Here is a 13,118-nt window from a genome sequence, read left to right as displayed (position 1 = left end):
TTTCTTAAGTATTTCTTACTTTAGGATGAATTCTCTTTTTTCCTTAACTTTGGAGTTTGAAGCTCCTTCAAATGTTGACCTAAAATAAATAGTCATGTCTAAATAAACTTTATAAATCGTCTTTCAAATATATTCTTTTTCTTCTCACCATTCACACAAAAGAAGCTCAGGCTCCAGAGGGATGAGTTTCTGATTTAAATTACATAAGAAAGATAGATATATGTCTGCATAAAAGTAGTTATTAAATGTTAGTAGTGGAAACTTAAGAGTGACTTCTTTTCCCTCCCTCATTTTTCTTACCATTTGGCATATACATAGTTTTACATTAAATTTTGTTGTTGAGCTTGTTATTCAGAGAGTCAGTATACTTCAGTTTAAGTTAATTTCTTGTATAAGAACGAAAATGGTGAGTGCTTTTGCCTTTTCAGCATTTCCTTCTTAACCTTTCCAACTCTTTAGGCAGGCTAATTTTATGCTTCTATGTGTGTTTTCCTGATAAAACATACCAATCTGGGAATATCTTGAACATACTCTTTTTTCCAGAACACCCTAAGTACTAACTACTTAGTAGCTACTTTTTATATTTTTATTTTTAAATTACAGTTTATGTTATGCTTTGACCATGTGTCATGGTGTGAGGACCTGAATATTAACGGATATAGTCATACATTCATGCACACCTTCACGGGGACTGTTATGTACCCATGATTGTGCTAGCTGCTGGGACTACAACAAAGTCCTCATTCATATTAAACTTACATTTTAATGTGAAAATAAAATTAAAATTAAAATAATATCAGGTAATGACAAGGACCATAAAAATAAAGTAGTATAAAGGGCTTGGAATGAGGAGGTTCTGTTTGATATAGGGCGTCAATAAAAGCCTCTCTGAAGGTATATCTTCTGAGCAGAGACTGAAAGAAATTTATCAAAGTGGACAACTGAAAACTACCATTAACTTTCAGATCCTTATTCAGTAGTTTTAAAACTCTCCCCCCACCCAAACTGTTAATTATTTCACCTTTGGCACCAAAAAGATTCTACTGGGTATACTTTTTTTTCCCCCTTCCTTTGACCCTCCTCCATCTTGCTTACCAGAAATGGAGCTAAATCTTAGAAATTAAATAACTCTGAGTAAAGCAGGTTTATGAGCGAGAAAAATCCGGGCTCCTAGATGACTAAGCTATAAATAGTAGCTATAAAGGTGTTCCTTTAAGGTTATTGAATTTTAAAATTAGGATAAACCAAGCATTTATTTTATTTTTAAAGATTTTATTTATTTATTTGACAGAGCGAGACACAATAAGAGCAGGAACACAAGCAGGGGGAGTGACAGAGGGAGAGGGAGAAGGAGGCTTCCCCGCAGAGCAGGGAGCCCAATGCGGAGGTCGATCCCAGGACCCTGAGATCATGACCTGAGCCAAAGGCAGACACTTAACAAATGAGCCACCCAGGTGCTCCTAAACCAAGGATTTAAATAAAGACATTGGAAATAAAACACTTTGGAAATAAAAGTTCATCTCCTCAGGAGCATTAAATAATGTAAACTTGAGGTATTTGTGGCATAAAGACTTTATAAATGGCTCAGTATTATAGTGTTAAGTAACAAATATTACATTATCTTAATTTAGGCATAAACTATATATAGTTTCATGTTCTCATAGACTAGTAAATCCACAACTAAACAGAACTAACATTTGTAACTTTATATCTTCTTATATACTTACCTGAGGTAGGGCAGATATTTTTAATCCTCATTTTCAAATAAGGAGACTGGCTTAGAGAGGTTTCATTGTCTCTCTCAGGTCACACAGCTAATGTGACTGAGATCCAAACCTTAGGTCTTTTGGCTCTAAATCCTAGGCATTCTCTTATGCCACACAGTTATGTAACATACCCATTTAATCTGTAGAAGACCTAACTAGCCCATAACCCATTCATATCAGAGAAAATCAAAGATCTTCTTTATCTTTATATTAATTCTATTTAAAGATTTTATTTATTTATTTGACAGAGATCATAAGTAGGCAGAGAGGCAGGCAGAGACAGAGGAGGAAACAGGTTCCTTGCTGAGGAGAGAGCCCGATGCGGGGCTCAATCCCAGGACCCTGGGATCATGACCTGAGCTGAAGGCAGAGGCTTTAACCCACTGAGCCATCTAGACGCCCCTCTTTATATTATTCTAAAGGTATTCCATGAAATGAGTGGCAGTGGAAAAGACCAATTAGATGAGCTTATGCATTTTCATGTTAAGGCAGAATCTTTAAATCAAAAATGTAGTCAGGGGCGCCTGGGTGGCTCAGTGGGTTAAGCCTCTGCTTTCGGCTCAGGTCATGATCCCAGGATCCCAGGGTCCTGGGATCGAGCCCCACGTCGGGCTCTCTGCTCGGCAGGGAGCCTGCTTCCCCCTCTCTCTCTGCCTGCCTCTCTGCCTACTTGTGGTCTCTGTCAAATAAATAAATAAAATCTTAAAAAAAAAAAATGTAGTCAGCTATCTTCATCACCGTTTTTCTTATGTTCCACTTTGGATCACTGAGTTTGGTGGTAATCATGTTCCCAGCAATATGCTAGTCCAATTTCCCTGATGATTATCCTGGTAAAATTTGAGTCATCATTTTTTGGTTTTAAACTACAAATAATGGGGGCACCTTGGTGGCTCAGTTGTTGAGCATCTGCTTTCGGCTCAGGTCATGATCCTGGGGTCCTGGGATTGAGCCCCACATCCAGCTGCCTGCTCCGCAGGAAGACTGCTTCTCCCTCTCTCACTCCCCTTGCCTGTGTTCTCTCTCTCGCTGCGTCTCTTTCTGTCAAATAAATAAAATCTTTCAAAGAAAGAAACTCTTTCTTTAAAAAAATGAAGTAAAAAAAAAATTACAAATAATGTAAGAGCTCTTACTACATTAGATTGTAGACAATAACCTTACCAGAAACCCAGTAGTATACACAAAAGTGCTTTCTCAGGTGTCTGCAGATTGGAAGGGGTAGTACGGAGCTATAGGACTGTGTATCTGTTCCGAGGAGCTGATTTTTTATTGCTGCCCTTACCCATCTGCCTTCTGGGCATTCTTAGGGTGGACAGAGAAGACTATCTCTGGAGAGAAGACACTTTCTTTCTGTTTGTTGTGTGATGTCTCCCAGGAATTTCCACTCTTTTGTTAACAGATAAACATCATATCTTATGAGAAATGTCCTTTTTAAGACTGCTTTTGTTCCACAGTATCAGTCCAATTTATAGGTGACTCAGGAGAAAGCTCAGTAGAAGATAAGCTAATGAATAAAGAGAAAGGACATTCATGGTTCCTTTTTCTCTATTTTATGCCAACTATAAGCCTATGAAATTATATTCAAATGATTTATCTATATTCAAGTGGCAGAAGGCTACAGTGCATTTAACAGACTAATAGAGAAGCTCGCTATTTTTTAGAACAATTCTTTTCAAAGCTACTTTAAGAATTATGAGTTCGAGAAGAAAGGAAGAATCTACCAAGGTGAAATGTTGATTTCAGCAAAACAGAATCATTCCCTACCTCTGTCATTAAAAGATACTAATAAGGCATAGTTAAATCCTATAATTTATTCTTCAAACAATGCTGATAGCATAAGTACCCCGACTAATCATAATTATGCTCTAGTGCTTGAGCTGTAAACAGAAAGGAAATGAAGCATTTAACCATATGCCATTAAATAATAGAATGATCTTGTCTGGGTCTTTGTGTTGTTTGCTAGGGATTGAAGCCCGGCAGGAATCAAAATAGGAGCCCCAGTGGGTGGCTAATTTTGTCTTTTAGTTCCTCATAGTAGGATTCTCTCCTCCCCCCAAGAGCTTTATTTGTAAGCGTTAATTAATTAGAACTTAATGCTTGACATAATCATTATAAATCTAATTTGTTGGTATAGGTCACTGCTTTCATATATGTCAATTTAAAAAGCCATCTTTTGATTGGTAATAGAAGCAATGCCAATTCACAGATAAATATGTAACTTTAATTATGCAAACGAATGGCAGAAGTGGACTGAAATTTCCACGTTGAGCCCTGTTCTTCTCATGATTTGACAAATATTTATTTATTCCCAGTTTTTGCTCTCCCTTTAGATTGTGCCTTTTTCACCTTCATATACTGGTTCAGCTGACTCAAAATGTGCTGCTAGTAACCTGCTTTATAAAAATTCAGCGTGTGGAAAAAGAAAAAAATGGGTATAAAAAGAAAGAGATCTAAAAGAGAACAATTAGATATTAATCGCTGTGTGTTACAAAATATATTTTTACTTTGAAAACTTTGACATTCATTGATGTGCTAATTGCATTCAGCAAGTATTTACAGATTTGCTCAGCCCTGTGCTGGGACCTGAGGGCTCTGAAGTGATGCCATCAAGGAAGTCAGAATGGGATGAAGGGGCACTAATAGGAAACAAAAGGAGCCAGAGCCATCCAGAGGGGAGGTCCAGGACAGAGACTGAAGACCAGGGGGAAGCACTGATACCTGAGACAGGCCTTAAACTGTAGGCAAGATTTGGGTGAGGAAAGAGAGACTTCAAGAAGTTGGGGTATGATGATCAACATGTTGATTCGTTCTTGTGGGAGGTAAGAACTGTGGGAAAATCATTATGTTTTGAAAGTTAAGATTTAGAGGATATTGTCAGCAGTGAATAAAATGGATCAAGGGAGTGGTCGAGAAAAACCAAAAGGATCTAAGTTGGTAAACACATTAATCCAATTTTGAGATTTTTGACTAGTGGCTCAAGAGGAGAAAATAGAAAAGGTCCAGGGAAAGAAGAATGGACTTAGTGGTTGGACAGAGTGGTTGGTTAGCTGTAGATAATAAAAAACTGCTGCTCAAACTTGCATTGAGCTTTTAAAACAATCTATGGTCCATTATCAGATGGTGATGAAATGCTGGAGTGCAGAGAGAGTAAATTTCTGGAGAAAAGCATTAGCCTAAGGGGCTTTGTCTGCTGAAGGTTGTCAGAGGAAACACCTTATGCATTTTATTTTGGCCACTTGGGAAAATTTCTGAACTCAGGTAGAAAACATAAGGCTTTTCCAAAGTGTATTCTCTATTTTAAAACTTAAGATTTTCTCTTAGAGATGGAATATCTGTTCAGAAGGAGTGGACGGGTCTAGAAATAGTTATCAAAAGTGACGCCTTTTTTTTTTTTTTAACTTAGAAGTTGAAACTTTATGAAACATGAAAGAAAACCACTAAGAGATACAGAACTTGTATATCTAGGTTGGAAATCAATGGGAAGAATTTGTGAAATTTTATGTAATCGAGTATGTTTTGTTTAGCCTCTGCTTCGTTTCAGGGGTATTATAGACCCCAGTATGTGCTTAGCTGAAAAAAAGGGAATGGAATCCTACAAAATAGGTTTTAGCTAATGAGAACCAGGTAGACTTCTAAAGGTTATATAATCTAGTTACATAACTGTACCGGACATGTGCTTGACATTAACTGAACTTATGTATCCTGAGTAAGTAAACAAATATATTTTCCTACCTGTGTAACTTTATCTTAATGTAAATTGAGAAATCTAATCTTTTACATTTTTTTCACATGATTGCCTCTATCTTAGCAAGTGATTGTGGCTGTTCTTTTTTGTTGTTGTTGTTAATCTATCTTTCTCAGCCTCCAATTATCTATGAATCATCCTTTATACGTATTAGCTTGAATTTTGGAACTCACTGCCAAAAATGTGCCTGGAGACCAGGTTGCTTACTCCAAGGGTCTAAGTTGCTCTGATCAACTCAAGACCAAACCACCAACTGTTAGTCCACCAACAAACAGAAGTCTAATCCAACCCACCTAGCCTCTTGCAGGGAGACTCATTTTATGCACTGGTTAGGTTCCAAAGTTATCATGTTGCGTCACATCCTTGAAAAATCCCTTAAATCGCCCACAAAATACAAAACACATACTTTGTGTACATTGTTCCATTTCTCATAAGTCTAACACAGCCAGGTTTTTTTCTCTTGCATTGTTTTTCCTCCATGAACAAGTGATATATTTAGTTTGTGTTTGGGAACATGCCTTGTGGGGGAAAAAAGAGAGCGTAGTTGAATTTGTGTTTGTTAAATGTGTACTCACATGACTCTACTGTATTCCCCTCCTGAACCTTCCTTAGATTCACCTTTTCATTCCTAATTCTTCAGCATCTTCACTGGGTCTTCCTGAAAGCATTCATTCCTTTTCATTCCTCTCAAATGGAGGTTGCTTATTTTCTCTTCACCTGCAACCTACATGCAGGCAGAGCTGGCATCCTCATAGACGCCTCGTACCTCTGCTAGGCCGTTATTCTCTGCTCTTCATAGGAACTACTTCTTTGGGTTTCATATGGCCTACCTAGTCTGTTCATCCTCATTGCTCTCATCTGGTGACCTCATTCTGATCATTCCTCCTCCTTTAGTGAGGACTTTAATAATTGGCTCATTGTCTTCTAGACTACCAAATCTTGCCATTATCTTTTTTTTAAAAAAGATTTTATTCATTTATTTGACACAGAGAGGAAGAGAGTATAAGCAGGGGGAGTGGCAGGCAGAGGGAAAGGGAGAAGAGGCTCCCCACTAAGCAGGGAGCCTGATATGGAGCTAAGTCCCAGGACCCTGGGATCATGACCTGAGCCAAAGGCAGATGCTTAACTGACTAAGCCGCCCAGATGCCCCTGCCATTATCTGGTTTGACATTAGCATCCATGTGTACTACCCATTAAATCCTCTCCCTTTCAGTGCCTGACTTTTCCAACTCCAGTGAAGTTTCCTCTAGTCCCTTTCAGCCACCAACTCCCACGGCATATCTTGGACCTAGGCACCTGGGATATATTAAGATCAGTAGGTCAACTATCTGACTTACTCTGAACTCCTGACCTTCCAACTACTCATCATTTTTGGACTTCGGAGGGACCTCCTGTGTCTGACTCCTCTGCATTTTGTCTGAGAGCCACCTGCCATCTTTGCTTCTTTTCCACGATAGCTTGGACTCTATCGCTTCAGTGCCCATTATTTCTTTCATTGTCTCCTACTCTTATCTCCCAACCTCGGTAGTCTGGCTTCGGTTCCCCGCTCCAGTTGAAACCTCTCTAAGGGAATCAAATCACCTTGTTGCTATTACTACTTAAATGTTTAATTCCTTACTAGATTTGTGTTTGAAAAAAAAATTTTTTAAAACAGAGATCACAAGTAGGCAGAGAGGCAGGCAGAGAGAGAGGGGGAAGCAGGCTCTCCACTGAGCAGAGAGCCCGATGCGGAGCTCAATCCCAGGACCCTGAGATCATGACCTGAGCCGAAGGCAGAGGCTTTAACCCACTGAGCCACCCAGGCGCCCCTGTGTTTGGAATTTTTTTTAAGGATTCTACAATTCTGCCCTTTTTTTGAGACTAGTCTTAGCCTCTACATAGTAAAAATTAGTGGGTCTCACGAACAGTAATTTTGTTAAAGATTTTATTTATTTATTTGTGAGAGGGAGAGAGGGGAGGGAGCAGGAGCAGAGGGAGAAGCAGACTCCCCACTGAGCGGAGATCCTGCCATGGGGCTCAGTCCCCTAGGACCTTGAGATCATGACCTGAGCGGAAGTCAGATGCTTAACTGACAGAACCACCCAGGCACCCCTCACTAACAATAATTTTTTAAAGTTGATCATCATTTCATAGGCTAAATATCATTTAATATAGTGTGTTCTTCTTCCTTGTAAGCTTTATTACTAAAATTTACTTTTTCAAAGTAGGCTAATGAGGTCATTGTGCACTACTTATATAAATTTACAATATGTTATAATTAAGCATGGAAAACATTATGTACATAATATATTACTGCATTTCTGTGGTAATCATTTTTAAAGCAATTTTCATTCGTGTTTTGCAGTTGAAGCTTTGTATCAAACCACATACCCAGAATATCTCCAGTACATTTACTTGGTGGCCCCAATATCTCTTATGATGTTGAACCCTATAGGATTTATCTTCTGTGAAATCCAGAAGTGGAAAGACACTCAAAATGCTTCTCAAAACAAAGTGAAAATTGTGGGACTTGGACTTCTGCGTGTATTACAGAACCCAATAGTATTTATGGTTTTCATTGGCATTGCCTTCAATTTTATTCTTGATCAAAAAGTGCCCATATATATGGAAAATTTTCTTGATGGACTTGCAAATTCTTTCTCGGGAGCAGCTCTATTTTATCTTGGTCTTACAATGGTGGGGAAAATAAAGAAACTGAAGAAGTCAGCATTTGTTGTACTAATTCTTCTCATCACAGCTAAACTGTAAGTTCCATTTCTTTAACTTGGGGACTGTACTTTGTGAAAGCCTTGTTTAGCCAGTTCCTGAGATGTTTTTGCAACTGTTTCTCCCCTAAATAATCTGATAGTAATACTCTCGTCTGAGTAGCTGTCATTTAAAGGAAAATGTGGTGTTGGTATATTGTGGAAAGCTACTGCCTTATTCTGTGTAAGTTATTCTTTCCATTTTACTGCCAGAAGATAAAGACTATTGGTTTCCCTTTAACTTTTTTATAATCTTACTTAATATCTCCTAATGTCCCAGTTTGATCATATTTTTAAAGGAAATTTTACAGGATTTCTGAGTTTTCCAATCTTTTAAAGCCCTATTGGTCGTGATGAAAACAATAATTTTGAGTGCAAGCTTGTTTTCATGAGTTTGGGGAAGATATTCTATAATTCTGTGGGCGGTTGAACTTTCTAAATAGGGAAGTCCATACAAATGATTATTCTCAACTATCTGATCCTAGCTTATCAAATAAAGTTTGTATCAGTTCCTTAGTCAACAGTTCTTCAGCTTACTTAGTTCATTAGCCACAGAGTTGTACTTCATGGTGAAGGGGACATAATTTTACTGTGACACTACCCCAATGCACTTTGGGCATACTTAACTGTTGAAATTAGCCTTGTGTAAACTGTTAAATTCACGAAAGCAGTGCAATATGAGATAGGGTCTATATTTTCCCAAAATAATAAAAATGAATATAACTTTTGAAAATTATTTATGGTGTGGCGTTATGTTCCTTGGAAACAAAGTATTAATTTTTTAAACGAAGTATTAATTAATATTGCCACAGTCATAAATACAGTGCTAATGTTTGTTTGTTTTTTAAGATTTTATTTATTTATTTGACAGACAGAGATCACAAGTAGGTAGAGAGGCAGGCAGAGAGAGAGGAAGGGAAGCAGGCTCCCTGCTGAGCAGAGAGCCCGATGTGAGACTCAATCCTAGGACCCAAGATCACAACCAGAGCCAAAGGCAAGGGCTTAACCCACTGAGCCACCCAGGCACCCCTGGTTCTAATGTTAATAGTATTGTCAACTTCAACTTACAAGTAATATTTAAATATTCTCATTGTAAAAATATTTTTTCCTAAAAAAAAAAAACCAAAAAACAAAAAACTTTTTTTCTGGGTCTTTGATCTCTATTAGATATTTTTATCTATTTTTTAAATTAAAAAGTACATGTAAGCTTTGCGCAGTGGCAGTATCGTAGCCAATGAGGTTTATCCGAGGCGCGATTATTGCTAATTGAAAAAGTACATGTAAGAGCAGTTTTGTATTCTGTACTAGGCCATAGGTGCTACTATGACAATGTTATCAATCCCGGCCTCGTTCTTTTTAGAGGACAGCTTCATTAGCTCGGCTTCCTTTATATGCTCTTTCTATGGAATCCTAAAGGATTTGTTTAATAACTGACTCTCCACCAGGTCTGGATTTCACTACTTTTCTGCTGTACCTCAGCTGTTTCAGTTCCCTCTGCCCAACCCTTTTGTCTTCACAGCAATGAAGAGGTAATTGTAAGATGCCTGTTTTTCTATTGGCTTTCAGAATCTAAATGAGCTGCACTGTTACCAACAGATGAACCATTTAAACCCCAAATCATAATAAAGACCAGGGGTTCTTTCCAAAAAGAAATTTAGTAATTTTCTTGAAAAAAGTTTGCTTAGATTATCAATCTTTTTGTTTTCTTTTAACATCTCAGTTTTCTGGTAGAGGAAACAAGAAACGGCAGCTACAGTTACAACTTTTAAAAAATTTTGGAGAGAAAATTATTTGTGGAACCAAAGCTGAGGGTCTTTTTCCTCCTAATCCCTGATGTTGAAAACACTTTTTAGAATACTGTTACACCGAAGTGGCTCAAATTGAATTCTTCATTCTTTCAAAATGTTCACAAGTAGGCATATAGAGAATATGTGCATGCAAATAGATAGACCTTTTGGGCAGGAGAAGAATAACGTAATGCCAATTCTCTGAAACATTCGCCTCCTTGGGGACCAGTGTACTTTGAGTGAATGACACATTTCTTGTTTTTTCAGCCTGGTGCTCCCACTTCTGTGCAGAGAAATGGTGGAACTCTTGGACAAGGGCGACAGTATAGTGAACCATACAAGTCTATCAAATTATGCATTTTTGTATGGTGTCTTTCCTGTAGCACCAGGAGTGGCTATCTTTGCAACACAGTTCAACATGGAAGTAGAGATTGTACGTATATGCTACCTTCTAAGTTTAATTGTACAGTTAGCAGAAAAATGAATTTTTAAAGCAGAGAGATCAGTCGTCTTTTATGAGAATTTGATATGTGAAAGCTACTTGATTGTAAATAAGGAGGCATCACGTAACTTCAGGTAATAGAATTACTTAATCTGGGGTCTTTTCTCAGCCATAACTTTTTTCATTAGTCTTTTTTAGTTTTAAATATTTTATTGTTGTATTTCTGCTGAAGCCTAAAGTTTATTTGTAGTATGGTAACTTTTGAAATTTGGGTAAAAAAAAATCTGTTTCATTCACTGTTAATTCACCAGATGCAAAACACCACATAATCAGTTGCAGTAAATAGCTAAAATCAATTAACACCAAATTATTAACGGTGTCTAAGCATATGTTATCTATAGCACTAAATGTTTTCAAAATATAACCTGAAGGAACTAAACTGTTTAACAAAGGCTGTAAAATGTTTACATGGTAATTTTTTTTAATTGATCTTACTGCCCTATATTTTATGAAATAGTGTGGAAGGAAATTGGTCATCAGTTTAATTAGATCATTACTATGCTTTACTTTCTAGAACCCAGAAGATAATCATCAGCTTGGGATGTCTAGTTCTGGTTATATGCGAATATTAATTGAGCATAGAGTGGAAGAGGAGCCAAAGGAACTTAACTGTGTTTTTGTTTAAGGACTCTCAGAAAGGGGGATATAGTATTTGAGAACATGCTGGAATTTATGATGTCTTTTTAGTGACTCTTGCTTTTATTTTAGAAGCCTTGGTGTGCTGTGACTATTTAAAATGTAGGGTCATTGTTTTATTGAGACTATGACCTTTCTCTCAATTTTATTTCATTTTTTGCAGATAACCTCAGGGATGGTAATAAGCACATTTGTGTCTGCACCAATCATGTACGTTTCTGCCTGGTTACTGACCTTTCCTACTATGGACCCTAAGCCATTGGCATATGCCATCCAGAATGTTAGTTTTGATATAAGTATTATCAGCCTTGTCTCCTTGGTAAGTACATTTCACTGTAAATATGAATGAAAACCACAGAATGAGTTTGAAAATAGCTTAGTAACAGAAAGTTAGGGATTTAAAAATCTATTTTAAAAAATCTCTTATGCAATAGAGAAAACTAAAACCTGCCCTTAAAATGTGATATCAGCCTTCTGAGTTGTGCCTTTCCTTCTGAGAGATAGAGTTGTGTAGCAGATGAGGCATGAGATTTAGTCAGCCCTGCACTGGCTTTTGGCCCTATCACCGACTAGGCGTCTATCTCAGTCTTTCTAAGCTGCAGTTTTCTCAGCGAGGAAATAGAGATACTAATTTTACCTATTTCCATGGGTTCTTTTAAGGATTACATACGACAATACATGTGAAAAGCATCTGCAAATGGCAGATCACTCTACGAATACTATTGGTATTAGCTAATTGTAGAATCATGGGGTTGGAAGGGATTGACAACGAAGCTTTCTGGATAAATCTAGTTCAAATTAAATACTAAAACATTTAACAACTGGAGTTGTAGCTCAAGTTGCTTATGGAATTCAAGCAGCATTCTGGTGGGGAAAAAACGCTTTTACTGTTAAAAGAAGGACGTGGGGGTGAACGTGTGTGTGGACAACAAGTAAATGTGTTATTAATGTAATTTCTAGGAAATTTCACTTCTGTTACACATTCTTAAAATCTGTGCTCTTCGACAAGAGGACAGTCTAGGGAGAGGGATGATATGAATTTTGATTGATAGGGAGGGGAGAAGAAAGAAGGAAATCAACCAGCATTCGTAGCTGGCCACTTTAGAAGGAGAATAGAAACCCAGTCCTGATAAATATGAGGAATGCAAGATAGTTCGTCTCAAGGTGGGCTGTATGCTTTGTTTGAAGTCAGACTGCCTGGAATTTGGATATCTCATGAGGCAATGGTGGAATCAAAATTAGAAGAGTTGGGCGCCTGGGTGGCTCAGTGGGTTAGGCCGCTGCCTTCGGCTCGGGTCATGATCTCAGGGTCCTGGGATCGAGTTCCGCATCGGGCTCTCTGCTCCGCGGAGAGCCTGCTTCCTCCTCTTTCTCTCTCTGCCTGCCTCTCTGCCTACTAGTGATCTCTCTCTGTCAAGTAAATAAATAAAATCTTAAAAAAAAAAAAATTAGAAGAGTTCAGTAACTGCATCTCCCACGAAAGATCTTTTCCTGAATAGCTGGCTATGAGCCTGTGTCCTACCCAGCCACCCAAGGTGGGGGAAGTTAGAACATGGCCTTGGTCAAGGCATTAGTTCTTAAAGACCCTGTCATTTTTTAAAAAAAGACTTTATTTATTTATTTGTCAGAGAGAGACCTAGAGAGCATGCACAAGTACGGGGAGCGGCTGGCAGAGGGAGAGGGAGAAGCAGGCTCCCTGCTGATCAAGGAGCCTGATGCAGGGCTCCGTCGAAGGACCATGATCCCAGGATCATGACCTAATCTTAAGGCAGATGCTTAACCGACTGAGCCACCTAGGCTTTCTGACCCTGTCATTTTTGAACAGTTAATTTTCAATAGGATCTCTCCATGCTTTGTTTTCCCCAAAATATAAATGACATATAATTAGTTTCAGGAATACATCATGGTGATCCGATACTTTTATACATTATGAAATGATCC

At 38.0% G+C, this 13,118-nt stretch overlaps 1 protein-coding gene and 1 non-coding gene across 3 annotated transcripts in view; both read left to right on the top strand.

Moving 5' to 3' along the window:
- The window catches only part of GPR155 (G protein-coupled receptor 155), a 42,827-nt gene that overhangs the window by 5,367 nt on the left and 24,342 nt on the right, over positions 1 to 13,118 (top strand). For both annotated transcript variants that reach the window (XM_032355987.1, XM_032355988.1), the window contains exons 3-5: positions 7,853 to 8,252; positions 10,307 to 10,472; positions 11,341 to 11,496. In XM_032355987.1, the coding sequence (XP_032211878.1) occupies positions 7,853 to 8,252; positions 10,307 to 10,472; positions 11,341 to 11,496 (722 nt within the window). The remainder of the gene's footprint in view (positions 1 to 7,852; positions 8,253 to 10,306; positions 10,473 to 11,340; positions 11,497 to 13,118) is intronic.
- On the top strand, positions 9,458 to 9,594 carry LOC116598053. Its single transcript, XR_004288942.1, has one exon. It is a non-coding gene; the product is annotated as a U4 spliceosomal RNA (small nuclear RNA).

The sequence above is a fragment of the Mustela erminea genome, chromosome 8, assembly GCF_009829155.1.
Source record: "Mustela erminea isolate mMusErm1 chromosome 8, mMusErm1.Pri, whole genome shotgun sequence".
NCBI classification, from domain to species: Eukaryota; Metazoa; Chordata; class Mammalia; order Carnivora; family Mustelidae; genus Mustela; species Mustela erminea.
Note: the sequence above shows the minus strand (reverse complement) of the source record. Positions and strands in the feature narration are given on the sequence as shown.